At 33.3% G+C, this 25,550-nt stretch overlaps 2 protein-coding genes across 2 annotated transcripts; both read right to left on the reverse strand.

The window, feature by feature from the left end:
* Positions 1 to 606: 606 nt before the first annotated feature.
* On the reverse strand, positions 607 to 8,097 carry LOC114422267. The gene is made up of 11 exons (XM_028388542.1): positions 7,542 to 8,097; positions 6,887 to 7,011; positions 5,488 to 5,932; positions 5,265 to 5,380; positions 4,202 to 4,985; positions 3,419 to 3,871; positions 2,962 to 3,150; positions 2,612 to 2,839; positions 1,729 to 2,065; positions 1,433 to 1,616; positions 607 to 1,310 (listed from the first exon to the last, which is right to left on the reverse strand). The coding sequence occupies exons 1-11, from the start codon at positions 7,749 to 7,751 to the stop codon at positions 833 to 835; spliced, it is 3,549 nt and encodes a 1,182-aa protein (XP_028244343.1). The 5' UTR covers positions 7,752 to 8,097; the 3' UTR covers positions 607 to 832.
* A 6,909-nt stretch (positions 8,098 to 15,006) lies between these two features.
* LOC114422474 (ATP-dependent DNA helicase Q-like 4A) lies at positions 15,007 to 23,419 on the reverse strand. Its single transcript, XM_028388850.1, has 26 exons — positions 23,153 to 23,419; positions 23,014 to 23,051; positions 22,766 to 22,927; positions 22,106 to 22,163; positions 21,468 to 21,761; positions 20,814 to 20,984; positions 20,596 to 20,726; positions 19,996 to 20,365; positions 19,794 to 19,925; positions 19,550 to 19,636; positions 19,324 to 19,451; positions 19,080 to 19,200; positions 18,842 to 18,993; positions 18,635 to 18,770; positions 18,190 to 18,313; positions 18,044 to 18,114; positions 17,892 to 17,960; positions 17,598 to 17,726; positions 17,354 to 17,512; positions 17,146 to 17,226; positions 16,872 to 17,033; positions 16,663 to 16,715; positions 16,286 to 16,415; positions 16,111 to 16,205; positions 15,820 to 15,897; positions 15,007 to 15,748 (listed from the first exon to the last, which is right to left on the reverse strand). Exons 2-26 carry the CDS (start codon positions 23,022 to 23,024, stop codon positions 15,370 to 15,372), a joined length of 3,483 nt encoding a protein of 1,160 aa, XP_028244651.1. The 5' UTR covers positions 23,025 to 23,051; positions 23,153 to 23,419; the 3' UTR covers positions 15,007 to 15,369.
* Positions 23,420 to 25,550: the final 2,131 nt, after the last annotated feature.

The raw sequence follows: 25,550 nt of genomic DNA on the forward strand, positions 1-25,550 counted from the left end.
AACAGTAATCAAAATAATTATGATACTAATTTGTATCATAATTAATTCGAATACAATTGCAAATGGTAATTTGGTTCATCATTCATTCAAATTTTAATTAGAAAGATAATTTATATGACAATTATTCTATTACTATTAAAAAAGGTTGTATTTATATAAAAGAGATGATGGATCAAATTAAAGTTAAATAATTATTACACTATTTTATAATTCGATATAAGATGATTTTTATTGATTTGTTTGTATTTAAACTCATAAATATAATATATATATATATATATATATATATATATATATATATATATATATATATATATATATATATATATATAAAATTAATTACTTATTGCAATCATAAATGAATGATAAAAATGAAAAATAACTCTGAAAGAATTATTCTTGAAACAAGTGAATCTCCTCCTAATATACACTTAATGGTAGTCAACTTCATAAAATGGTTAAAGGTTATGATTTTGCAGTGTATACACAACAGCTAAAAATAGTCAAATTGCAAAATTTAAAAATGATTAAAGTGATTATAATTTCACGTTACTGCTGACCATCTGAAACTTCTGCAGAAAATATTTTGAACTACTGATACTAAGATTCGAAATGAAAAGTTCCAAGATCCAATCATATATTAGCAATTCAATGTTAAGGTTTAGGCACCTATATACATTTCTGTTTGTTACATCAAAAGAATTCTACAAACAATGTCACTTCTCTACAAACCTAAGATACACAGCTTACAATTTTACACACTCCTATGTACAAATGTGTGTATTTATTATTATTATTATTATTATTATTACGCATGTACGTAGCAAATATATCACAGGTTATCAGTCAAATGTTTATACCAAGGTCCATGAACACTAACTGAAATAGTGGCTGCCACAATCAAAACACCAGCAGTTTCCACTACCTTATCAGTCAGAATACCAGCCCCAACTTTCATGAGAGCCATTTCTGCTAATTTCCTCCCACGGATCCCACTTCCACCAAGCACAACGCCGCGCAAAGCTGAATAGACAGCATTAAACACCCTCTCGAAAACAACATCCCCAGCTTGTAAGCTCTTTCCTAGCATACTAGCAGCAACTACCTTCCTTGACTCAAGTTTCCCCGTATCTTCAACTTCAACTGTGGGAAAATTGCAGAGCACTTCTACAATGTCTTCAATATCAGCATCTTCAACACGGTTTAGGAGATCCAAGAGTTGTGCAGCACACTTAGACAATAAGTTTTCCATATCTGCAGGGTTAGCTACTGCCTTTTCACTCAAGAGAACCTGACCGCGAATAAGAATGCTGCCATTCCCAAAATAGAGATAATATTAGTAAAACAACAATTTATACAGTACCATCATCAGCATAAATTATTCAATTAAGATGCTGTGATAACCTCTCAACAGAATTAAGATGCTATTTACCTTGTAGAAATCACAATAATCTTCTGAATTTGAGCCTGAACAGACCTCAGCCTCAGGAAGTTAAGAGATAAAGTTTCTGGGAGATCATCTTGTGTCAAGCCAGATATTCCACTTACTAATTTCAGCAAACCAAGCCTCACACCTAGATCAAGTTGTTCTCCTTTACATTCTGGCTGCTGATCACCTGATCAAATAACATGCAAGTAAGTATCAGAGTGTTTGCTTTAATAGATGAAACAGTAAACTTCTTTAAAGAAAATTGAAGAATAGGGAATTAAAGTTTTTCAATTTAGAACCTTTAGCATTTGCACTATCAGGAGAAAAGGCCATCGGACTGCCAGTTGTTTTGAGCAGAATACTTCCCCCAGTTCTGAGAGTAGTTGAAGGAAGCCATTCTTGGGATGAATTAGAAGCCAATGCTGATGAGGAACTCACATGTTCTTCCCATTCCTGATCTTTGCAATTCCAAACAGATGAAATCCATCTCAATGTTGAAGGCAGAGAGGTATTGGCATCAGATGGAGATCCATATTTGTTAGCAAAGGCATTCCTAAGGTAGTCCAGACCAGCAGACCCCTTCACCAAAGACTCCATTAATCTTATTCGTGCTTTGCTTATCTCTTTCTTAAGAATCTGTCATAAGAATTTATCATGTCACAAAATATAAAACAAAGTAAGACAAACATTTACAAGCTAGAAAATGTCTGCGCTGAAGCACTATCTTCTAAATAAAGTCCACAACAAGATCCAAATGTGGCATGTTTAATGGAAAGAAGTATCCTCAAAATAAGATTTTGTGCTTACAGAAGATCACAAAAAGATCTACAACAAAACATAGTGCTTATTTTCATGGCTAACCAATCACAACACATCTCAAGCTATTCAATGCATTACACCTGACTAACAACTAAAATTGAAAGCATCCAACTCAAGTGCTTTCAGAGAATTTATTACATCAGAAGCATCCATGATTAGTAATTAATAAAGCAAAAGGAAAAACCACGAACATATTGATCAAGTAAAATTTAATTACAGTTGTACTTAAGTGCTTCCAGAGAAGCATCCATAATTCATAACTAAAAAGCAAAAGGGAAAAAAAAACATTAACATTATGATCAAGTAAATTTTAATTACAGATAAAACTAAGAGTACAATAAAGGAAAGGTAAAGCAAACAGACCTGAATCTGTCCGAAGACAAATTGCAAGCCCTTCACCAAGGCTACAACACATGAATTGTTTGACTCATCCCTTGAATGACAAATTTCACTCAATTCATGAAATAGTTTCTTGTGAGCGGCCTTCATCATCTCCTCATTCGCTGGAGCTGAGAGCTTCTGCAAACTGACGAGTGAAAACTCGAGAATTTTTGCAAGGTAATCAATGTCCAGGTTACCTGATTTCAGCACCTTCAAGTATGCATAAGATGTTAGAGGAGAAAATATTGTCATGCTCACACATATGCCAATGATGCATCTAATAGCCAATCACGCATATTGTCAAGGTTACAAGAAGAGAATATAGTAGCTACCTGCAAAAGAATTTCTAAATCGATTGCAGCAAAAATATCCTCCTTCCAGCTTTTTGGAGCCATCTCACAAATTTCATCCCTAACCTCTCCCATAAGTTGAACAATTCGGTCATAGTTGGGATGGTCCACCTCCACAGATTCCATGATACCATCCCAAAAGGCCTTCTCCATTGTCTGCTTTATTTTCCCCTGCAACATAAAAAGATGGGTGAATCAGAAGTCAGAACTAAAAATAACATGTCATCAGCTGTCAGTAAATTTAAAATTATATACTGCTTTCTATACTAATACTAATATTGGAAATAACTCCAAAAGATTCTAGATTAGGCATACATTTCATACTCGGTGGGATAATATGAGCAGATCAACATCAAAGGCCAGAAAAGAGCATCAAACCAAAGCTGTATCCAAAATTAGCCATTAATTCAATGCTAACATTTATACAATAGGTACTAACCTCAACACTGTTTTGAATGTGATCAGAGACATCAAATTCATCAGTAACACTATAGTGATGCTCGTGAAGAAATTCATTTACAAGAACCTCATTCTCTGCTAGCAACTTCTCAGAGGATGTGCCAAGCTGACTATCTGAACTGGTTCTGGGTGCAGAGAAGCTAGACTCTCCAGGGGAAGTGTTTGTTTCCTTAAAGAGGGAGCGAACTACTCGGCTTGCCCTATCATTACTCTCATCAGAAATATTTCTTTCACTTGAGCTGGCAGCAGTAGAAAGTGGAGTTGGGCTTGCGGGCATAGATGGAATCATTGGAGACCCCACTGGACTTCCGTCATCCTTCACTCCAAAGTATCTAGATCTTGTTTCAGATAATGCAGATTCCATACGCTCAATTCCAGCATCTCCACTCAGGTGCAGCACCTTTTCTCTCAAAAGTTTTTGATCTTCAGAGACCTGCATTAAATGCAAAAAGAAAATAAGACCAAAGCACACTTTGCTGCAACAATAAGAAAGCAGTCAAGGGAGGAAACACCTATGACTGTAAGTTTGAATATACTTATAGTTTTTAAGTCAATGAGCATCAGAAAACATTGTTTGAGAAGAGGAAACAAGTGAAAAATTTACCCAATAAATAAAAGAAGAAAAATTCGTACATATCTGACAATCTTCAACATACCAGAGTTAGTTTTTGAAGTCGTTAATGTTCCATGATATTATAAAAAATACTCATCAACAACAGCTATCGTTCACGAAGAAAACTCAGCTATTGATGTGAAAAATTACCTGATGCTGAATAGCTTTCATATCATGACTAAGCTTACCACCAGCTCCTTCTGGAGTTAACTTGCAAGTTTGAATCATAGAAGCTTCAAGCTGGCAAGCTGCTCTAACCAAATCTTCCTCCAGTGATCGAGCATCCTTAACCTTCCATACCACAAAACAATTCAAGTATGAGCACCAAGCTTTATCAAAAGCAGCAAGCTGAGATCTGAAGGTACAAAGCTTCATGGATGCTGAGACAGACTCTTCATCAGAACTTTGTATTGGACCATCTAGTATAATCTTTATCAACAACTCAAACATTTGGACAAACTCTTGTGCAGATTTGGCTAGAGTATTCTCACATTCTCCCATTCCACTGAAAACTGCATCTGGATGACCCAATATCATATAAGCACAAAGAACAACTCTCACAGGATACCTTGATAACCTAGCTAAGCTATTGTTTGACTCCCTGACTGAATCTACTTTCTTTGCCTGCCTGCTTCTCACAGAACTCCGGGGAGTAGCCCTTTTCTTGGGGGAAGCAACCCGTTTAAGAAGATGATCGATGTTATCCAAGCTAGACAAATTCTTGGCAGGAGCCACTGCTGTAGACACTTTAAGGCGGCTCTCAAACCGGTCAAGTAAAGTTTTCACAGTCTGAAGAGTAGAAGCCGATTCAATCAGAAGAGCAAGCTGTTCAAAAGGCATTGACTTGACAGATTTCTCATTGATCCCCAGCACATCATATGCTTTTGTCAAGGTAAATGTTGTTCTCTTTTGCCTTAGGAACCGCCTCCAGCACCTTAAAGAACAAAATAAAGTTAGAGGAGAATTCTTTTTTATAGTAATATCTAGCAAAAAAACAATTCTAACACATCCATTGTATTTCAGTTTTAAGGCGTTCTGCATGACAGAGGAACAAAACTTCAAATACTAAATTTATCAATCCTATATAAACTTATAGCTTAGTTCAGACCTCCACCTCCAGTCGAAAATGACAACTGAGTAAAGCAGTGAAATTAGCAAAGCTTTCTACATGATCTTAAAAAGATATATCAATACTTAAATGCAAATAATAAACCTTGCTAGTTTTCTGGAAAGATATTCTGCTTGCTTTGACATTCTATTGCGATTCTCTCGGGCATAACCACGCAATCTTCCCCTCTGCCTGAGATATTCAGCTCTTTGTCGTCTTGCCTAACCAATATAAATTCAGAAAGTTAAACAAGTGTCATTAAGGGCCACCAGATGACTCCCCCCCCCCCAAAAAAAAAAAAAAAGACAGCTTCAAGCTAACACCATACCCTCTGCAATCGATCTTCCAACTCATCCTTTTTTTTCCTTCTCTCAATCTCACGCTGGTGAGATACAGACTTTGCCACATGTATCACCTGCGAGACTCGAGCATGTGCCCTATTCTTCTCAGCCTCCAGCAACCCAAGTCGTTTTGTTTCAGCAGCAGCTCGTTTTTGGTGAATTGCAGCACGTACACACTCTTTATATTTACTTTCTCGAGCCATCCTTCTCATCAATGTCTGAGATGACCTTTCTCTATGAGAAGCCCTTCTTTGCCTGAGAGCCTTGAGAATAAGCATCCTATTAGCCTCTGCCTGCTGAACCCGTGATTCAACTTTTGTTCCAAGCCTCACACGTTCATTCTCATAGCGCATTTCTACTCCACTTTTAGCTGCTTGACGCAATTCATCCAGTCTTGCTAAACGCATTTGGGCCTTAGTCAAGATGCTCAACCTGTCAGGAAGGCAGTAAATTATGTACAATTAATAAAGCATGTCAAATAATTTGAAAAGAAATCATTAGGGGCCAGTTGCTAAAATCAAGTTAAGGGTGGAAGCAATCTTTCAGATTAAGAAATAAACTTTCAATTATCAATGGAACAACTAAAGCATAAGAATTTTAGGTGTTAGATGAGATAATGTTAAATATTTAACTTTTTCTGAACATAAGATAATTATTTTTTAAATAGATTCTTCTTTATCAATCAAGATGACCATTAAATTCAAGAAATATGCAGAGAAGGAGATGGGACAGATGAAACCGTCAAAATATCAGAAAGAAGTATCAAGATGTTTAACTATATGATAATCAAATTTATAAGTTATACTAAGTTCTCCAATAGAAGGATGCAATACAAATAATACAGGCTTGATAAATAAATGAAGTACTTAATATTTTCCAATAAACGTAATTCATAAAAACAACAAAGAAACTAGGACTGGCAATCCAATTCCAACAAGGACACCAAAATAACCATTTTATGATTGAAATTGGGCCCATTTGTATAAGTTTTTTTTTCTTAGAAACAAGTCCTCTTATTAAAATATATATCCAAAGAAGATATTTGGATGAGTTATTTTTTTTTAGAAAAGAAAAGCCAAAAAAAAAAATCAGTTAAAGTACTTTTTCTAGAGACTAGGGAGAGAAGATCCTGAATTTTTTATAAAAAGAAATACAGATAAATGCTACCTCTCACAATTTAAACTTAAAAATCACAAGAGTAAATTACTCCAAATGTTGCTTTTAATAGCTCACTCATGAATGATCGAGAAAGTTAAATTTTTAAGCCAAGTGGTTTTACTGAATGAAACAATAAAAACACACTGGCCGTTGGCAACAACAACAACACTAATTGTACATGAGCATATAAAAAATACATGATTACAAGAAAGCCTTGGGAAAACCCACCTCTTCTGTTCAGCAGCCTGCAGTTTTGCTTCCAGTCTCTGACCAAGATCTTCCTCCTGAGATGAACACCTTGAGGGGCTTCTTGGCTTTGCACGTGCCTTGCTTGAGAGTTTCTCATAGTATTTCTGCATGTAAGAGAAGTTCGATAAATAGACAGCACCATCAACCCAACACAAAGGATCTTACAATCTTGAAGAGTGCGAATCAAAATTCGAATAGAAAAGAGAAAGCCTCTACTATCCCACCTAACATAGAAAAGAAACAATCTTGAAGATAAAGCAAGCATGAAAACGAAGAAATAAATTCACGACAATAATCTACCAGCAAACGAACCACATAAACTCTTTCCACAAACCGATGAATCGGGTAAAATAAATATTTTTTTTAAATACCCCAAAAAAAAAACTTTCAAATGAGATTAATCTCTAAGCACTCGTTTTTCTTCCAGAACATCAGGTTTAATACAAATTATTTAATTAATTAATAATAACTAATTACACGTGGTTAACAATAAGCAAGGGGCAAAAAAATAAACAAACCACCAAACGAAAAAGTGAAAAGCGTTTCTAAAATCAATTTGAAGACCCTAAACTTTCTCACCAACCAAACAAACACAAACACTGTTTTAGAGAGCGGAAAAAAATCGTAAGGACACCTGTCTGCGAAGATCAGCGTCGTGAAGCTTCGCTTCGATTTCCTCCACCGTGCTCGGAGACTTGCACTCCGCGTCACGAAGCCGTCGCCGGAGCCTCTTCGGCAACCTCGTCGGCGACGAGAACGATTCCTCATCTCCGGCCGGAAATTCCATCACAATTCCGCCGCCACCGCCGCTTCTCCCCTCCGGCAACTCCACTCCAGCCGCCATCCTTCAACGACACCACGACGCAGCAAACAATCTCTCCGTACCAGCGCGACGGCGATGAAATCGCTCCAACGACGTCGTACAGTACAGCACAAAATAGAATCGCAACCACCAAAATAATAACAATAATTTTAAAAACAACAGCAATTAATAATCGATGATCGGTGATCGGTGATCGGTGATAGATATATATACAAACAACGAAGGGAAACGAAAAAGTGAAATTCGAGACGATTCAAAAAGGCAACGTCGCGACGAGTGGTCGAGAGCTTCGTTTTGTTTTTGAGTTTTTTTTTTAGAGAGCGAAAGTAAGAGAGAGAGAGAGAGAGTGTTTTCCTCAGAAATGGCAATGTGAAGGGCGTGTTTGGGTTTATAATGGAATGGGTTTATTTGGCGTGTTCTTGTTTAACACCTTAATCAAAGAGGATTAAGAAGGGTATTAGCCACGTCACCCTGGCCATCGCAACGGCACTCTCTTTTTTTGTTTGTTTTTTACATTAATGCCCCCGGCCCTACCTTTTTTTACCACATTACCCTTCCGGGGCCCATCTCTATCTACCACCTTATCGATTTGACATTTTTATTTCCCATTTTTCCTTTTAACTTAGAATCACGTTTACTTTTACTCGAAGTTCTGTTTCTATTCTTTTCTTTTATTATCAGGGTTTGTTTGGAATTGAAAAAATATATATATAATAGATAAAAGTAAAAATTAATTTTAAAAAAGAGAAATAAGTTAAAATAAAACAATATATTGTGTTATTTGATTTAAGAAAAATAGGTGAGAAATTATATTTTTATCAAAGAAAAATAACTTTTTATTCCAAAAAATCATAATTTTTAACCTAAAAGATCAACTTTTTTGAAGAAAAAAATAATTTTACTTTCTCTAAAATCATCCGAACCAAACATACCTCCTATTTCCGTCATGGATAACTTGTTTCTCTCCGGAACCAAAGACAGTCTTATTCATTCGTCGTATTATACGCATTGGATTGGATTGGAGAATCCGTTTTTTCTTTCTTTTCTTTATTATTATTGGCAGGTATATTTCCTTTTCCATGACCGAAAAACATAGTCGTTGAGTACTTTCTCAAGCCCAAAATTTCCAACGCTTGATTAAGAAGAATTTGTGGTTTTCTAATAATTAATGCTTAACATGTTATGTTTATTATTATGCTTAACACGCAAAATATGTTTCATATTTTAATTATTCAATATCAAGTACTTATATTTCACATTGTTTACGACTAAGGGTTTGCCTTTCTTTATAATAAAATAGATGTCTACATTAACAATTCACGTTTTCCTTTATCTTGAGTTCTTTGGTATATGCTTTGTAAAAAACGATCAAACGGCGATGCAGTGTGTAAAAAACAATCAAATAATTGGGTGTAGGAGAAGGGAAAGTTAGACACGGTTTTAGTATAATAAAGTTGATTGAAAAAGGCTTCAATTCAAGGAAATGATTGAATCACACTTCAAATTTATCGCTAGCTTTGCGCTAACTAGCAAGTAACAAATTGACCAAACCAATATCCATTCTCAAAAGTAAAGGTCTTATCAGCATGAACCCATGTGGCCATCTCACATAATAATTGAAACAAAGCTACAAAGATAAGGGTGCTAGGGACTAATCATGGTCTATGCCTTTTGAGTAAGTATGGATTAATGTTCAACTTTTAAAGAAAGAAAGAAAGAAATCATTCGGGTATCATTTTGTTGATGCTGAAATACAGGTTAGGTTAGGTTACATTTTTTTTTGGGAAAAAATATAAATTATATTAAACCCAAAATGATAATAAACGGAGCATATTCCATCGTTAAAGAAAATCAAAAGTCTCCTTAATACAAGAAGACATATATCAAGATGCTAAAACAAATGCAACAGGTACGCTTATCTATATGTAAGAAACATAGCCACTAAAAAAATAAGTTGAAATAAAAATAAATAATAAAAGTGATTATTAATAATATATAAGTTCCTTTAACTTGATCTACTTTGTTTTATTTTAAATAATTACATAAAAAAGAATTGTTGTGTGTGTTTGTGATTACATTATTAAAAAGGTTCATGCCTTTTAAACAAGGCTAGGTATCAAATGAAAGGAACAAGTAGCGAATATCTTGATTTGTAAATTTTAGATGACCACATATTTGCTGTTTATTGATCTCGATTTTACGTTTTTAAAGGTCGCGATATTTTATATGCATTATTGAAACCGTGTACATATATATATATATATATATATATATATATATATATATATATATATATATATATATATATATATTGTTGAATGGTTAATTAGTTCTGAAGTAGCGTATTCTTTGCTTGGGTTCAAAGATAATTCCATTTACGAAGTCCAGTCCAAAATTAATTAGAATATACATCATGCATCAGATATATATATATATATATATAATCTGGAAAACAAAGGATTTGTAAGTGAACATATATTGAATACGTATTCTTTTACACCTATAATTTCCTCTTTCCCCCTTCGTGCTATCCATAAGAAGGCTTTATTAATGTAACATATACCAACACAAATAGGAGATATATTCAAATGCGGTGTGCTTTTAAAAAAAAAAAAAAAAATCGGAGACATGTGCCTGCGGCTCTTATTTGAACCCTTTACCATTATCAAATAATTATATTAGAAGATACGAGAATTTCTTTAAAAAAACGAGAATTCAAGGTTTGATTATTTGGTAGGCACGTGTTTAATTTGCTAAATTAATTAAAAAAGCCTTATGTAGAAAATACAAAAATTGAAACAATAGCCTATCTTTAATTATTGGTCAAATGCAAGCTAAACCCGCAAAAACTCATTAAAAGCCTACAAAACTGATTTTTTTTTATAGGATTTGGACTTCATTATTTAAGCTTGAATTAAATTTGGATTATTTTTTTTGCCCAACCTATTATTGTCCACAACCCACATTGTGTTACTCGCATTAGATTAGATAGTCCATTTTGCCTCTATAATATTCTCAGTTAGATATTTAAACTTGTATTTTGATTAACATGCTCCAATCTGATTTTTTTATTTATTTATTTTTATTTCGACAAAATAAATATAAGTAATAATAAGTACCAGGTAGCCTACATAAATCGTAAAATTTTATATATAAATTGTAGTTATAAATAAATAAAAAAGTTAACAAATGTTTAAAATATTAAAACAGTACAATGATAAATGTACTTTTTTTAAATCATGTTTTGAACCCGCTTGGATGATGTGAGAAAATATCACCAAACTGCAAAACAAGATAGCAATTGACATATGATAAATGTCCTAGCAACAATCAATAATATGTGATATAATTAGTACATAATTTTATCTTTTAAACACATAATTATGAATTTAACCCCTAGTATATGAATATGAAAAAATACCTATTAAGAAATATTACCATCTTAAATAAATCTTATTATCGGAAGAGATTAATCATTCTGTCCAAGAATATTGTTATTAAAAAAAAGTACTGATAGAAACACAACTATACATAATGACCTCAATTTTTACGCAACAAATTTATGACACATCATTTAAATTAAGTACTACTTACCGGACTTGAGGGAAGAGTTTCAGGGGGCAGCTGATACTTCTCCATAGGTGTCATGGTATTGGTTACATATATTTTGGTTAAAAAAAACAAAATCAACTAAAAGTTATCTGTTTCTTTTCATGCTATTTTTATCAGTTTCAAGGATTGAATGAAAATGATTAATAAAATACACTGGTACAGTCTATCTCATTATTATAGGATGTAATATAGCACTTTCAAAATTAAAAATTAAAAACTAAAGATTAAGGGGAGACATTGTGTAAAAGTTTAAACAATAACAATCATAAAGAAATGAATAAAACATTACAAGTGCTCTGACCTTTGCATCTCAATATATCGAAATATCACCTGAGAATGAAAATAATTTTTCAATGTCCTTCTTGGAAGTAACTAGTGATGTGATATGCTGCTAACCTTAACTGTTACTATTATCTGTAAAAAATCAAAACAGATATGTTTTCTAGTCGCTAATCACTAATGAAATAACAAAGGACAGTGTCAGTGGGGAAGATATAAGAACTGCTGTGAAGTATTAACCTAAAGTAACAATAATAAAACAGAAAACACAATATACCAAACATAAGAAAATTGAGATAGTTTTGATTTGCAGTCATTTTGGGTCCCCAATTGTATGAACTTGGAATTAGAATTTGAATCTCTAATAAGTGTGAGGAAATGCTTCTGGAGTTCTTCAAGCTAAGCAATTTCTATTTTAATTCCTTAATCACGAGTTTTCAAATGCTGTTATTATTTCTAGCACAGGTTTTACCCTTAAAGATGGGCAGATTATTATTGTTTGTGACCACGAATTCACTCTGGAAACACAATATTTGATTGCTGGATCATGTCTCCTACAATCATAATCCTAACCAAATTGTTACTATGTAAAAATTCTTTGTTCCTCACGCCTGGCACATGATAGTCCAGTTTGGGGTAGCCCTGGGTTGAGTATGTATGATCAGGTGTGTGGAATTGCTTTAACTCTTTGATGAACGGCATCACTTAGGATGCATTCGTATGAAGAGAAAAATGATAAAATTTAAAAAAGAAGAAAAATAATTAATAATAACGTCGAGTACTTCTTCCACAGTGATAAAAAAGTATAAGCAAAAGACATATACTATATATAATTAATAGTGTGTCTAGGACTAAAAGGTAGTTTTTAAGCATAGGAAAGGAACTAAAACTTAAAAAGAAAATAAGTATATGAAGCAATCAATAGTTTAACCATTTTTTATTCATCAACCTGAAAACAACACATCCTTCTTCCTTTCCCAAACTCGCCCCTACATAGTTAGGTTTGTGATTTTCTGTCTGTCTACGTTTGACTTTTCCATTGAAAATGCAGTTTGTATGGTCCACATAAAAACAGTAAGGGTAAAGCTGGGAATCCAAATATTATAAGGGTATCACCGTAATTCTATTGCCTCATTGCTTGCAACTGGCGTTCCCAAAGAAAATGCAATCCAATCTCACACGCGCGAGTACCCAAATCAACTCTCGTACTCTCCCTCTTTCGCGATTACGTGTTGCTTGCCCTATCCGATATAAGCATATGTTCAAATGAGAAGATGTAGTTATTTTTTTAAAATTTATCAAATTTATAAATAAAATTTTATATTTTTATATTTTATTTTATTTTATTTATATTTATATAATTAAATTTACTGATTTATTTTCACTGACTTAACATCTTAGATCTATCACTAGATATACGTCAGGATTCGTGAATGCGCTACGACATTCCACAAGGTTGAATTGCGTGGCAGCCATTCAACGATGTGATGCCATAGGTTACGGTGATGTGGTAAGTACCAGAATGTTGCTCTTTCGAATAGAATATTTTTTTTTAAAATAAGACAAAAAGGTAAAAACTCAAGCGTGCGAAGGGCCACGAGATACACGTGCGCCGCTAGAGACGCGGGGGTCGGAACTTGATTTCAACCATAAAAACCGCTGAAGGTAGGGCCCATAAGTTTAGTGGCCCTGGTGTTCGCACACGTGAAGACCACAGACATGAAAATACGAATGTAGACTCGTACATGTCCACATACTATATGACATGATCCAAATAAAATAGATTAAATTTGATGCATGATCTCAGTATTATGAAGAACAATGACAGTCACTAACAAGGGATGTTGCATACTTGGCTGCGAGAGAATGTTCAAGTGGAGTTAACATTCTATTTCGTCCAACCAATTTCATGATATAAAAAACAAAGGTTATATTGTAATTGAATTATCTTCGATCTTCACACAAAATGAATTAAATCTACTAAATATGCATTAGATAAAATGATAGTTTCAACTTATAGTAGAAGTAGTAAGTTTACAAGTAAAGAATGATGTTAGTAAGTTAATTAACTAGTTTAATAGTGCACAATATATACTACTATTTTCTAGTCTTTACGAGGTAAATGAAGTTTATTGCGTATTGATACGTAAACGTAGCCATATTAATAGCATTGTAGACTCATTTTTTATTTATTATTATTATAATTATTATCTTTATCTTTCGAATGAGATAATGCAAAGGTGATTTTTTTTTATATCTACATCTGTAACAATTCAATTGGTCGAGCTTAGTTACATGTACTAAAGTGCTATAGGCATTTGAATGCTGGCTTTACGGATGGGGGGAGTTGGTGAACATTCTTCAAAGTTGAATCTCCTCACAGAAAAATCCGTTGGGGTAGGTTATTGGTGGAAGGAATTGCTATTCTCACCCACTTTTTAACAAAAAGAAACTACTGCCCCTTGTTATTTTCCTACACCCCCTCTCCTTTCTCTCATCACACCCACTTCCCCTGATTTTCCCACACCTTTTTTTTATGTTAACTTTTAGATTTAACAAGATGGTGATTCTGGTATGTAAGTAGGTTTAAATACATAACAGGATCACAAGTTTGTTATGTATATAGGTTTAGATACAAATGGATTCGTGATTATATATAAAGAGAAAACACAACTCCTATGGGAACATGAGAATAACTAATAATAATCATCAGAATTAAAAATAATAAATAATTGAGAATAAAATATTTCAAATTTTAAATTAAATTTTAATAATTATTAAATATCTAAAAGATTAATCAAACAACAAACAAATTTAAAAAGTCTTAATTAACTCATCACCATTATGATTGTTACTGCCACCATCATGAGCACCAGTACATTCAATCTATAAACTTTATTTTCATATCCAACTTTAACATGGCCATGACCCGGGGGTTGAATAATAAATACATGCTCTTCCAAATATCCATACAAGAATGCCAATTTGACATCTGGCTGAAAAATGGGCCAATAATTTTGTGCCGATAATGCAACCACCAATGGAATTGAGTCAACTTGACATACAACACCATAATCTAACATCAAATCCCTTCCATGTCTCACCACATTGAACTCAAGGCATTCTTATTGTTTTTTTTTTTTTTTTTTAACGTTTATCACCATAATTAGAACTTTACTCTTTAATAAGACCACAAAGTATATTCTCAAAAACCTCAATCTTTTAAGTCGGCTATAGATCAAATTCTAGTCTTCTCTCATTACCAACTAAACTATATCCAATGGGTGTTACATTACATTCATCCTTGACAATTATCAATTGTATTTATTTTGTAATTTTGTCAAAAAAATTATCAAGATATCAAGTAAAATAGAGGGAAACTAGATTTCAATATAAAGTGTCCTACAGAAGAACTTGATCAATTGAATGTCACCTTAATAATTATATTCTTTACAAATAAAAGTACCAAAGTTTTTCATCACATTTTCACCAAATTAAATTCGCACCTCTTCGGCATAATAGTTAGACTGGACAACAATGATGATGGTAGAAATACAAGTAATCCAGAGTTTTTCTCGTTGATCTGCGTATAGTAGTTATTATCTTCCACTCGTCCGATGGAACAAAGTTCTTTCAACAACCATAAATAACTGCAATTTTGATACACCAAAAGTCCCACCATGACAACATACATATTCTGAAGGGGCATGACAAATGACTAATAATAATATGATCGTCACATATCATTTCAAGATGCTGTCCATTGAGGTAGTACTCTTCCTGCAGTATTTTTACAAGTCACTTGATCTAATGCATCAATTTCTATGATGTCAAAATCTAGGTCTTCATCAGGGCATCCTTGAAAATAATCTTCCTCTGGAGAATCATATATCACACCTTTCCTATTTTGTCTCTTTACCGTCCTTTTCTTTGAACGACCTGTACTTTTGGTGGGGGCGTCATCATCCTCAACATTTGTATCTGAATTTCCATTTGGCACTCGTCTCTTTTTGGTAGAATCTGCACTTCCTTTGCTACCGCTACCGATGTTGTCCAACTTGTAATGTTCATTTACGGTTTTTTCAATGGTTTCCAGTAACTGATCCCCATACTTGCTTACCTTAGCCCTGTGTTAAACCAAAACGTTAATAATGCTGGTTCACTAACAAGGACACGACTATTCCCAGAATGAACTTACTTGCCAATGCCATTGATATCAAGGAGTTCTTCTTTTGTTCTCGGCACTCTCTTGCTTATCAGAAGCAATGTAGCATTACTAAATAGAAACAGAATCTAATCAGATGCTTGCTTTTATCATGAGGGTATAGCAGACATATATCATGTCATGTAATAAAGAAGAAATGGATTTATCATGCAAATTTTATTTTTCAATTGCATTGTTTATAATCCGAAACAACAAAGAGTACATGAATCCTACATGGAGAAATTGTTACTTGAATAACAAGAAGGAAAATGTCAAATAACTTACCCAAATATGTGGTGAGGCATGACACCCTCTCCAGCTTCTGTAACAAGACTTTTCCTCAACAACCGCAGGGCATTGTATAACTTAGCTGAAAGAATCTGAAGTAGATTTGTCTTAAATATAATTCAAAACAGTTAGAAATTTCAACAAGCAAACTGAAAAACAACCCATCTTTTACATGATCCACTTCAGTTTGAGGTGAAGGAGGGTCAATTTGCATAACATTCAGCTTTTCAGAGGTCAGAGAACCCTTAGCTGGAGTTGCATCAGATTTCCCTGGTTTTGATGCCTTTACAGAGGATGGGAATCTACAAAGGTTAAAAATTCCAATGAGCAGAATAAACACACATGTATTGTGAACTTGAGGCCAAAGAAAAAACACATATTGTGAACTTGAGGCCAGAGAAGGTTAAGACGAATTCAAGTGAAATCATATCTATAAAGGCACTCGCATACAAACAAGGAACTCTCATGGAAAGTTGTTCTATCAATGAACAAATTAGCCCTTCAAATTTAGAAATTTAAGCAAGAAACAACTTAATGAGATGGACAAACCTCAATATAATTCTCTGGCCTGCAAACAGATTACGGACCTTGGGCTCATTTACCTGAAAAAACAATTCAATGCATTAGAAAACTTACAGTCATTAGAATCTAACTATGTAAAGTAGCATTAAGAAGCTATATCACTCATTTAAAGCAAAATGAACAAATATTAAGCCTGTAAATAAAATTGCAGCATACAACTTTTGAGTTGCTGATACCTTCAATATTGATGATACAGATCCATAAAAATCACTTTTCTTTACTTCCTCCCCAAGAAAATCCTCAACAACAAGATGATGCAATATGCGGGAAGCCTCACCCTTAGCTAGATGCTTTCCAGCACCATGAAGGCTCACAATCTCATGCCGGTGTTTCTTGACCTTATTTTGGCATTAAAAACATGATTAAGAAAATAATTAATGGCTATTAAGAACGACAACATATTGTAAAGAATGAAAAACAAAGAAAACAAATACATGTTTATTGACATACCATTTGGCTTAAGGAACCACGATACACTTCTAATATATGAGATGATGAGAACCTCTGTCCTGTTAGCTTAACAAGTTCAACCTAAGCATAAGATAACAAAAAAAAGTAGTTGAAACTGAGAACGAGAGGACTCAAATATTACAAAACTAAAAGAAATTCAATAAATGGAAGGATGAAAAAAATATATAGATAGAAATTGCTTCCAAACCAATTGATTTGCAATCTCAGTGACATCCTTCTCAATGAAACTTGTGATCTTTAAGCAATTATCACATGTTTTCTGACAAGTTGAAGAATTGAACTTCTCCCCAAAATGAGCAAGCTGCAGAAGGCGCCGACAATCAACATCATTTTCACAATAACTGACCTGAGACAGTTCAAGAGAAAGAATTAGTAACATAATAAAAATTTAAAAAAAATATAGAATCTCAAAGTTCTTTTAAAAAAATTACCATTCGCACAAGGTTTTCAGTGTTTGTTTCTAGTATCCTTCCTGAATTTATCATATTTGAACGGTTGTATCCAGATGTCATGGAACTTTGCTCTATTGCTCCTTGGCTTAACATATGCTTAACTCGTATCTGAAAATATGAGATGCAATTAGATATAAGCAATAAAAGAAGGTAAGGAGATAGGATCTCAATCATCACTTGTTTCATATGATTTGCCAATAATGAGTGTTAACTTAGTTTCAAGAAACATACAAATTATAGTCAAGAAGTAAACAGGTTGTAACTGATACTAACATAATCACTATAGTTATAGTATAATATACAGGATGAACGTTGACCATCTCTACCAGCTCGTCCACATTCCTGAAAGGAAAATATATATCATACATGTAAGCCAACAGAAGCAAAACCTATATGCCAAACACATTTTTATGTTCTGTCAATACCTGATGATAGCCTTCAATAGATTTTGGGAGGGAATGATGGATTACAAAGCGGACATCAGGTTTGTTAATACCTGAAATACCAACTTTAAAATATGATTCCATTCAATTAACCAGTGCAGCAAGCCGTAGCAAGGAAGTAAATATACCCATTCCAAATGCCACAGTAGCACAAATTATATTGATCTCATCTTTGCTCCACTGCTTTTGAACAGAAGCACGTTGAGCAGGGTCCATGCTACCATGATAAAATGCACATTTATGCCCACATTCCTGAACAATGAATATAACTAGATAATGTATTCACAAGCCAAAAAATAGATGTCAACTTCCACAGTTTTTTTCATTAAAAAAAAATCAAGCAGCTTGTTAAAACCGGGCTTCATGTGCAGGAAGGTCACCAGAGTGCACTTATGGTTTTATCAGATACCCATATCATCATGCAGAAACAGCAAAACATAACACAAACATGAACCATAATGAAAAAAAGAAAGAAAAACAAGAGCAAGCTAGAAAACCACAGCCAATTCATCACATCATACATTCTAGTCAAATATACAAAATATAAAGTAATGGCTAATGAAAAGAACTAACCTGTAATTTTTCAGCAACCTTTTCACAGTCCATACGTGAAAGACAATAGATAATGCCACATTCATCAAAATGATTCACCCTAATGAATTTGTCAATGTCCTCCAAACACTTTTTAGTCTTGGGGACAACAGAATACCTGCAATGTTGAAAATGAACATGATTTATCCATTGAAGGTTTAGTAAGAAGTCAATCTTCGTATAACACACCATAAGTTTGGGCGATTAAAACTTTGCCGAAAAATGATGCAGTTAACAAGACCAAGTGCTTGCACTACATCTTCTTTTACACTAGCTGTTGCTGTAGCTGTTAAAGCTAAAACAGGAGTATTTGGGAATTTCTGCTTCAATATACCAAGTCCCTGGGAAAATTAACAGTGGCAATTAAAATTTAAGCAATATATTATCATGTGATTTGCATGAATTTGAAGGGTACCAAAGCTCCAACCTGATAATCTGGTCTAAAATCATGCCCCCATTGGCTCACACAGTGAGCCTCATCAATTACTATCCTTGCAAGCAATTCACGAAAATGTAAATTGTCCAAGTGGCGTAGAAGATTATCACTTCTGCAGTCAAAGTAAAAACAATAGCATTATGGAAAAAGAAGACTATGGTTCTTAAGTTAAAAAATGCATATGTCAAGTAAAAATGTTTCAAAGAGTAGAACAGCTATAAATAATGGCACTCACCTGGCAACCTTTTCGGGTGTCACATATAATAACTTGTATTTACAATAATCAGAATTAAGTTCTCGGAGGATCTCCTGCTGTTCAGCCCATTCCATATTGGCACTTAAGTAAGCAGCTGGTATATTTGCCTGTATACAAGCCAACAGGAGCTAATAAGCATATGTCCATCTATCAGAAAAACACATGACGTAAAAAGAAAGCATATTAGTTACAGAATCAGCAATACCTGCAATAGGTGCATTATTTGATCTTGAATAAGGGACACAAGGGGAGAAATTACTAATGTTATACCAGGACGAATAAGAGCTGGTAACTGCATGGCAAGACAATCCAAAGTTGGAAGTTCGCAACATTAGTATAATCTAGACAAATCAATCACTAAAACCAATTAAGTATTATCTACAGTCTATGTGTAAATTAGAAAGGGAGAAGGCCATAACTCAAAAAGGTCTCTTGAAAGATCATATTACCTGATAGGTCAGACTCTTTCCACCACCAGTGGGCATCAGAACAAAAACATCACATCCACTCATTGAGGCATTAATGATCTCTCTTTGATTGGGGCGAAATGAGTGATTTCCAAATACTTTTTTATTATTAACCTAAAAGTAAGGAAAAAGTTATAAAGATGAGTTACATTCACTGGAAACTGACAATAATTCAGTTAAATACCTCTAACTCTTTTGTCCAAGGAAAATCGTAGCTGCTCCAGCGTTTGTCTCCAGAACCTTCAATGTAATTAACTTCAATAATCTTTGGGATGAACGCTTCCCTCCCCACCGAACCTAATGGCATGTTACAATTATCTACAGAAAAAGATGGAAGAGACTGGAACGATGACCCATATGTCTCATTACCCATATAAGCCTGGGTATCATATCTCTTAGATCCATTACAGAGGACAGTTTGCTGAGGTGTTTCATACACAAAAGATGTAGGTGGTGCCGTGGATGCAGAAAAATGTGACTTTTGCCTTTCCTCATTAAGATTTCCAGAATGAATATATTTTTCAAGCTGCTGAATTTGCTTATTGAGCTGTGACCTAGCATTAGCAACAAGTTTTATTTTCAACTCAAATGCTATTCAATTTAAAAGGAATATGCTGTAACATTTTTCTTTTTCAAGTATAATGATTCAGCATAACTATATATATATATATATATATATATATATAAAAATCGATGATGAAGCCCTTGAGCTTTTTTCTTGGATTGTATGTGGTATATAATGAAAATGCTAAAAACAGGATGTAATCCCCAGAGAAAGGCACACCTATCATGGCGAAGCTTTGCTATCTGTGTAGAATTGAGGTTTTCACCATTGTCAAGCAGCTCATTAGAGATTGCAATTAGATTATCCTTCATTTCCTGCAAATGACTTGCTGCTTCAGGGCAAAACCCTAACTGCATCCAGTTTTAAGATTAGGCATATCAATCTGACAAATAAACATGGATAACTTGTGAAAGATCAAAATGTCTGAACAAAAATACCTTGTAACCATGGATGCAATCTAAACACAACTCTGGTGGCAAAACATTATCCCCCTGTCTAGCAAAATTATCTTTATCTGCAGTTGGTGTTATAGGAGGAAACTTGGATATTGATGGTTTGGGAGTGCAAGTTGACTGGTGTTCCTCAACAATTTGGTCAACATCAATGTTCTTAAAGACAGTCAAAAGCAGGACAGAAACAAAAAGAGAGAAATCAGCATCTACATGGATGTAAACAGTTAGGATACACTTAAGTAATGGCTTATTAATAAAAAAAAGAAAGAAAACAAACCTCCTTATTAAAAAAACAAAGAACAAACCTCCTCATTGGCAAACGAGTGAATAAAAGAACATAATTACAGAGTGAATAAAACAAACCTCCTCATCAGTTTTGATTTCACAAAATAATTGGGCAAACTGTTACCTTCAAGTTGGAATAACTCAATATAAATTCATCAGCAAACTAGTAAAAGACTAAAAGTTAAATTGTATAAAGCTCTGTATCAATGTGACTAATAACTTTAGTTAGCCCTTTGATGTTATAATCGTTCATTAAACCACAATCAAATCAAGCAAGTTAAAATCAAGCAAGCCTTGTAAGAAAAATCCAAATGAATTTGACTCATTCAACTTAACCAAAGTGTACTAAATTACCGCAAGTATGGCATCATCATCATCGTCAATATCTACAGCCATGCAGTTAGAAGACTTGATGATTTGGCCTGTGTAATTAGTATGATTGTTCACCAAACCATCCAAACCCCGAGAACTATGATTGTTAACAATTGGAGTTACAGTGACATCAGGACATATCCGGCTGTCATTCTCATAGCGTCCATGGAAGGAAGTTGTTCTCCTATCTTCATGAAGCTGAGGAGTAACCTGTGTTTTTCCTGGTTGGACATAGATCCTACTAGAATTTTGTAGACTTGAATGAGCAGTCAAAGCCTGTTGGGAATTGTTTCAACAGAAGTCATTGCAAAATTATAGAAGTCTCATGTAAGAACATTTACATTGATTCAAGTGATTCAGAACCAAGAGATAGGAAAAATGTCAAGTTCAGGTTGATCTATATGATTATAAGAAAAACCATGACACAGAGAATGCAAGTTAGACTTAAACCAGCATATAGATTATCAGAGAAAATATATTGGTTTCAAAGGAAACATGTTTATCAATAACATGGCAGGAAAAAAACATCCCAATAAACAAAAAAAATGTTAACCAAAGAGAACAAAGTGATAACATGTAATAAAACTACTCACGCTTATATAACATTTATACTAGTATACCTTCTCGACTTGTACTCTGTGTGAACCTTGAATAGTTTCACTTCGTCGAAATACAAACCTGAAAGAATGAATGCATTAGAGAGCAAGTTGAAAGTGTGCTGAAACCCAGATACATTTGACAGAAGAAACAGAAAAATGAAAATCCTTTCAGAAATGATCTATGCACTGACTAGCAAAAAGTGGAATAAAAATATCATAATCCAAAATGGCAACTTTGAACTGAAACACATTATACTACTTATACTACTGTGTTAGCAAAGCAATAATTGCCTATAGAAGTAAATGAAATGCCTATAGTGTGCAGTGCAGCCACTAGGAACGAAATTGCTTCCGTATATTCAGCCACATATATGATGCCTAATCATTATATGCAAAAGCCTAAATCCCATTGTCTAGGAACTATAGACATGAAACTTTCAACCAAGGTTTTAAATATCAATCTCGGTCGTGTTTCGGTTTCGTCGCGTTTGTTGAAATATGGCAGATGCAGTCCCAATTGCGGAAGCTGGACAAAGTTAAAAAAAACCTTGATGTTGTGACCCAAATCAGGGTCGCCGACCGTTTTTTAAAAACCTAGCTCTCAACTAACTAGCAATAGAACAAAGAATAAAATTGGGTGATTGTTGGTTGTAGAAGTAAATAATAAAAAGGCAAGCATACCCGGCAGTCCCAGGGTTTGGTTCTGCGTGGTGTGGCGGCTTCTTAGGTGGGACAGAAAACAGAAAAGTGGAGCTCAAAAATTTGGCTTGGGAGGAGAAATTCTCAAGAGCATTGGCATGCTGCAACAAATTGAGCTTGGGACCCTGGGTCGAATTGGCTTCACTGACAGCATTCAAAAACCTTATTAGAGACTAAACGATGAAGTACAGTGAATGGTGGAAACGAATAAAGGAACAATAATACATTACCCTTGTCTCATTTCAGTAGCAACCAAACAACATATTCCCTGCAGATTCAGAATTCAAATTCAAATGTAACGAAATAATAATAATGATTTCAGTTTCAGCGATACAGAAAAATGTAGAAAAAAGCGATGACATAGCATACCTTTGCTTAATTTCGGAAGAGAAATGCGATAGAAAAGAAAACCCTAGAAAAAGTGATTATTGCGACGATTGGATTGAAACAGAATGAAAGAGGGTTCTCTTCCAAATGCTACTGCAACAAAGCATTGGCGGGATTTTTCATTTCATCTCTCTCTGCAAAAACTCTTTTTAGTATTTATTTACTTTTTTTCTGATTTGAGTGTGTAACTCAATAAAATTAAAATTAATATGTACTTTACATGACGAGAAATTTGGATCATTCGGATTCGGATGCGTTTGAGTTTGAGATTTTGCGCGGTGAGGAGAAAATGAGGGAAGGGAGAAAATATTTAAAAAATTTGTTTTTTGAAAAAAAAAATCTGACCATGGTATTTTTTGTATTTTATTTTCTCTTGATTAAACATACCATTTAGGTTTTAGTACGTAATTAGAAATTTGGATAATTTTATTTAAATAATTTATATAAGAAAGTAAATTTGAAAAACAAAAGTTAATAAGTATCTTGATGATAATTACTTTTTTTTAAAAGGATGATAATTATTAAAGAAATGAAAAAAATATATATTTTATAAAAAAAACCGTTATAAACATATTTTTAATATAATTTATTGTAATTTTTAAGAATTTTTTCCTTATTTGAGAAAATTCACTATAATTAAATTTATTAACTTCATTTAAAAAATGTACAGAATATCTAATAATTACTCAAATAAATAAATATAAGATTGCTTTTTTTGGTATTACAATTTCATAATTTCCAAGAACAACATTATTAAGAGAGCAACCAATATGTGTGGGTTGGTATTTTCTTTTTTGAAAAATAAATGTATTTTGAGCTTGTGAGTATACAAATACTACAATTTTTGTCAAAAAATTATAATTTATTTAACAATGTTTTATTGAGTGTTTATGAGTATGTCGTATTAAAATAATATATTTAATATATTAAATATTTTAAATTATATTTTTATAAAGTATTAAATACTTTAAAGTTTGAATTTTATTTCAAAGGTATTAAATATTTTGCATTCTTCCGTACATTAATATTTTTGACATTTTTAGTATAATAAATATTTTTCAAAAAAATTGAACTTTTTGTTACGCATTTATTGGAACATTATTTTTTTTCTTCAATTCAACATTTTCTTGGGATTTCATATTAATCTAGTTCTATCCGATTAACAATCAGATTCAGTTGTAAAATTTTGATACTCATCTTTAATTTTTACGAATAAAAAAACTCATATTAACTAGTAAACAATATAGTGAGATGAAATAATAAATAAAATTTGTAATAATGTTCCAATAAACATGAGCATGAATTTTACGCAAGTGAAAATAAATGGTTTCATCAATATAAAAAAGATTAAAGAAAGAAAAATAAATGGTTTCATGCGAGAAGTTAGTGGTTTGTTAACTTTTTAACCATTAAAATTTTAAGAAAAAATTGAGATTTATTCCGTTTACATTTCACTTTTTATTTTAAAAACTCTTTTTACTTTTGTTGAGGTAATTGAATCTTGGCTTAATATAACTTTTTTATTATTATATTTTATAATTGTTTTGTTCTGATATATTAAATTCACAAGTTTCATTTTGGTCTATTTTGATGTTTTTTTTTCAATTTTTCGATTGAAACATTAATCTTTTGTTAACACTTAACTTTAAAAATAATTATTTTACCATACAATTAAAAATCATCACTATTTAAGAAAAAAGAGAGATCTCACAAGAAAGATGATGGAATCATCCAAATACCATTACCATTGTTCATTATCAAATTGTTTTCCTCAACACTATCACGCGATGACATGCACAATGATTGACGGTGGTTCTTCAGTTAAGTGAAGGCGCGTGGGAGTTGTTGGTGGCGTGCACCAACTATGAGGTTAGAGGGAGAGGTGGTTCTGCGTGTATATTTGGGCTAACGGAACTCGCAATTTTCAAATCTAAGAAATAGAGGACAATTTGTGATTTTCCAAATCTGAGAAAGGGAGGGCAATTTGTGATTTTCTAAATTGAGAAACGGAGGGTGGTTCGATGGTGTCGTCCTGTTAGTTGGGAAGAGTTTATCGTTGTCGTTACGGTTACGGATGTTGTTGTCCTTCGATTATGTTGTCATGGTTGGCTTTCTTTGATGATGTTGTCGTGGTGGTAGTGATGGTGGTCTATGACGAAGAAGAAAGAAAAAGGAAGAAGATATAACTTGGGTGGTAGTTCTCAATCTTGGTTGAAGGAAATGATTTTTTTTTTGTGATTTTTAATCTTAAAAATAAAACAGAGATAGTCAATATTTTTAGCTGTCACTATATTAATTAATTATTTTAAAATCTAAGTGTTAACACGATACTAACATTTGGTTTGCTAGCCGAATCGGAAGCAATAACCAAAATGAGACA

Source organism: Glycine soja, chromosome 8 (genome assembly GCF_004193775.1).
Source record: "Glycine soja cultivar W05 chromosome 8, ASM419377v2, whole genome shotgun sequence".
In the NCBI taxonomy this organism is placed as follows: Eukaryota; Viridiplantae; Streptophyta; class Magnoliopsida; order Fabales; family Fabaceae; genus Glycine; species Glycine soja.